Below are 2,424 nucleotides of genomic sequence, written 5' to 3' on the forward strand. Positions count from 1 at the left end.
TTATGCGGATGAATTGCTGAAGAAAACACACTTGCGTAACGGATTCATCGGTGTACCCATGGCACACTTGAACGCTTCTGCGAAAGGGGGAAACTGTTTCAGGGGCAGATTGCACTCGTTCTCGCTATCCTCTCGACTCAGCGAGCACAGTCCGTTGCAATGTGTGATGAAAAGTATCTGGTCTTCGGTGAACTCCTTGAGGCCCCGCAGTCTGAAATCTCCAAAGGGCACGTCTTGGTCCTCAATAGCCTGCTTGAGGGCCGAGTAAGACACCTCGAGTGCCACTACGGTGGGAAAAGCAGACTCGCCAGTCTTGTCGCAATTCGCTCTGGCCGCGTACGCTGATAAGATGTCTGGGTCTACCCATTTCACGGCGTTGCTGCGGTCGTTAATTGTTATTCCCAGTGGATCGAACGCTTTGACCACTTGCCTTGCTAGCGAGATCCCAATGCCACCGTATGCCATAGCCAGCGTACCGTTCACGTAGTACCTGGGAGCGTCAACGCCTCCAGGGGCCACGCTGATTTGATTGAGATAATACAGGTAAGAAAGAAAGCCCGAAGGCGGCGCTATCTGTTTCGAATGAATGGCTTTGATGGTGTCCCGCTTGATCAGTGCGCGCATGTTTTCTGTGACAGTCACGAGGTTTTCGATGAACGAGTCCGTCATATTTCCGGGACGGCTGTATAACAACGATGACGTCTCGCCGCCGAAGTCGTCGTCGATCGGCCAGACGTCGAGGTGCATGTCGTCTAACTTGTCCAGTGCCAGAATTTTGATCTTGTTGTTAATCCACGGCGAGGAATGAATTTTGGACTTGGCGGATTTTGTGAGATTACGAACCATCTCATGAACAAAAAGCTGCGCAGTTCTAGAAAACTTTGCCTGCAGGTACTCTGTCGCCCCCAGCAAGCCCAAAGCAGCGTTCATGTACTCCAAGCATACGACTGGTTTGTAACGGTTGACAACATCGGCTTTCCCGAATCGAATTGTGGGGGAGCTTGAGACCGCCCACAGGTATGACTGAATGAAGATCCAGGCGATGCCGATGACGAGCTGCTCTGCGGGGTGGTCCTTGAGCAGCTCTCCGATCTTGCGAAGTAACCTGGCGTCTTCAATAATGACGATCTGCTCCAGCGTGAAGGGAGGCTCCGGCTCTGAATAGTTGTTGAGGAACTGGAGCCATTGCTCCGGTTCGACCGTAGGAGTGAAATTTTGCATCGATTGGAGTGGAACGGCCAGTTGCTCCGGCACCCCTTGCCTAACGTATAGTGCGGCAGCGAGGATATCACGTTCAGCCGCCATAAGCTCTCGCAGATTGGTATCCGGAGATGCGCCGAGTATCACGTAGTGCTCCCGCACGTATCTCTGGAAATCGGTGATGGAAAAGTTGTTAACCAGCGGCTTCTGGAAGCTGGCGGCGATGGTGCCCTCGCTGAATAACAGCGTCCTGTTCCAACGCCTTGACGCCGGAATGACACGAACATTGAGGAGGAAGTGAAAGTTCCACCTGATGGACAGCTTTAAGAGAAGGTCCAATGGATGTACGAACGTCTGACGTTCTTCTGGCCACAAAATGCCGATGTCCTTCTTTATCTCTTTGAATCTCTCCACGTCTTTCCTGTTCGAAGATGTTGGGGTGTTGCACGTCCGAAAGAGCTTCTGCGGCACGTTTGGCTGAGGGTCTTCTCGAAGCAACGTTTGAATGACAGATCCGTACACTCTGAGGGTAACGTCATCCGCGGTTGAAGTCGTCACTATGGATTGTGAGCCTTTCCAGGAGCCGCAGACGAATTTGTAAAAATTATTGCAAGGGTTGACCTCAGGGTTCATGGCCATCTTCAAGATGACGGCGTGAATGCGGCAGTCTTCTGTCTCGCAGTATTCTGTTTTTCTCCTGTAGCCCATGAGCGCACCGACGATCACGATTATTACGATCGTAAAGACGCTCACGCATAGGACGGAAAACATGAGAAACATTGGGCTGCTCATGAGTTCACGTTCCGTCATGGTCTTGCTTAAAGGCGGTGAGAAGGACTTCAGCTTGGAGATGTCCTGAAAAGACACAGGAAGGCATTAGTGTGGTGGACTTCGGCTTTTCTTCCCCGTAGCCTGTTGAAAATAGGCCACTCTAATAATCGCCTTCTGCGTGCGTCAGAAAGGTGTTTAGGGGGCGCAGTTCCCAAGCTAGAAAATAGTGCCAACTATAACAAGCTACTGGTTCGTCACAGCATCCTATATAGAGGAAAAGTCAGCAAGGTCACTGCCAGAACCGGCCGCCAAACCAGTGACAGTGAGAAAGAACGAGTCTAGAGTCTCGTGGTGTGTGTTTTTGAAGCATGAGTTTTATCGAGCGATTCTGAAGCGAGGATAAATGCTCCCTTTATAAGATTCACGATTTGCGCTTCTTCCAAGCACCGACTG

At 51.1% G+C, this 2,424-nt stretch overlaps 1 protein-coding gene across 1 annotated transcript; it reads right to left on the reverse strand.

Annotated features, from left to right (window-relative positions):
• On the reverse strand, positions 1-2,061 carry LOC115324267 (neprilysin-1-like; the record flags this gene model as incomplete). The annotated part of the gene is made up of 1 exon (XM_029984805.3): positions 1-2,061. A coding segment is annotated over one exon (2,061 nt), but the record flags the coding sequence as incomplete, so codon positions are not given.
• Between the last annotated feature and the right edge of the window lie 363 nt (positions 2,062-2,424).

Source organism: Ixodes scapularis, unplaced genomic scaffold (assembly GCF_016920785.2).
Source record: "Ixodes scapularis isolate PalLabHiFi unplaced genomic scaffold, ASM1692078v2 PGA_scaffold2__306_contigs__length_199485367, whole genome shotgun sequence".
Taxonomy (NCBI): domain Eukaryota; kingdom Metazoa; phylum Arthropoda; class Arachnida; order Ixodida; family Ixodidae; genus Ixodes; species Ixodes scapularis.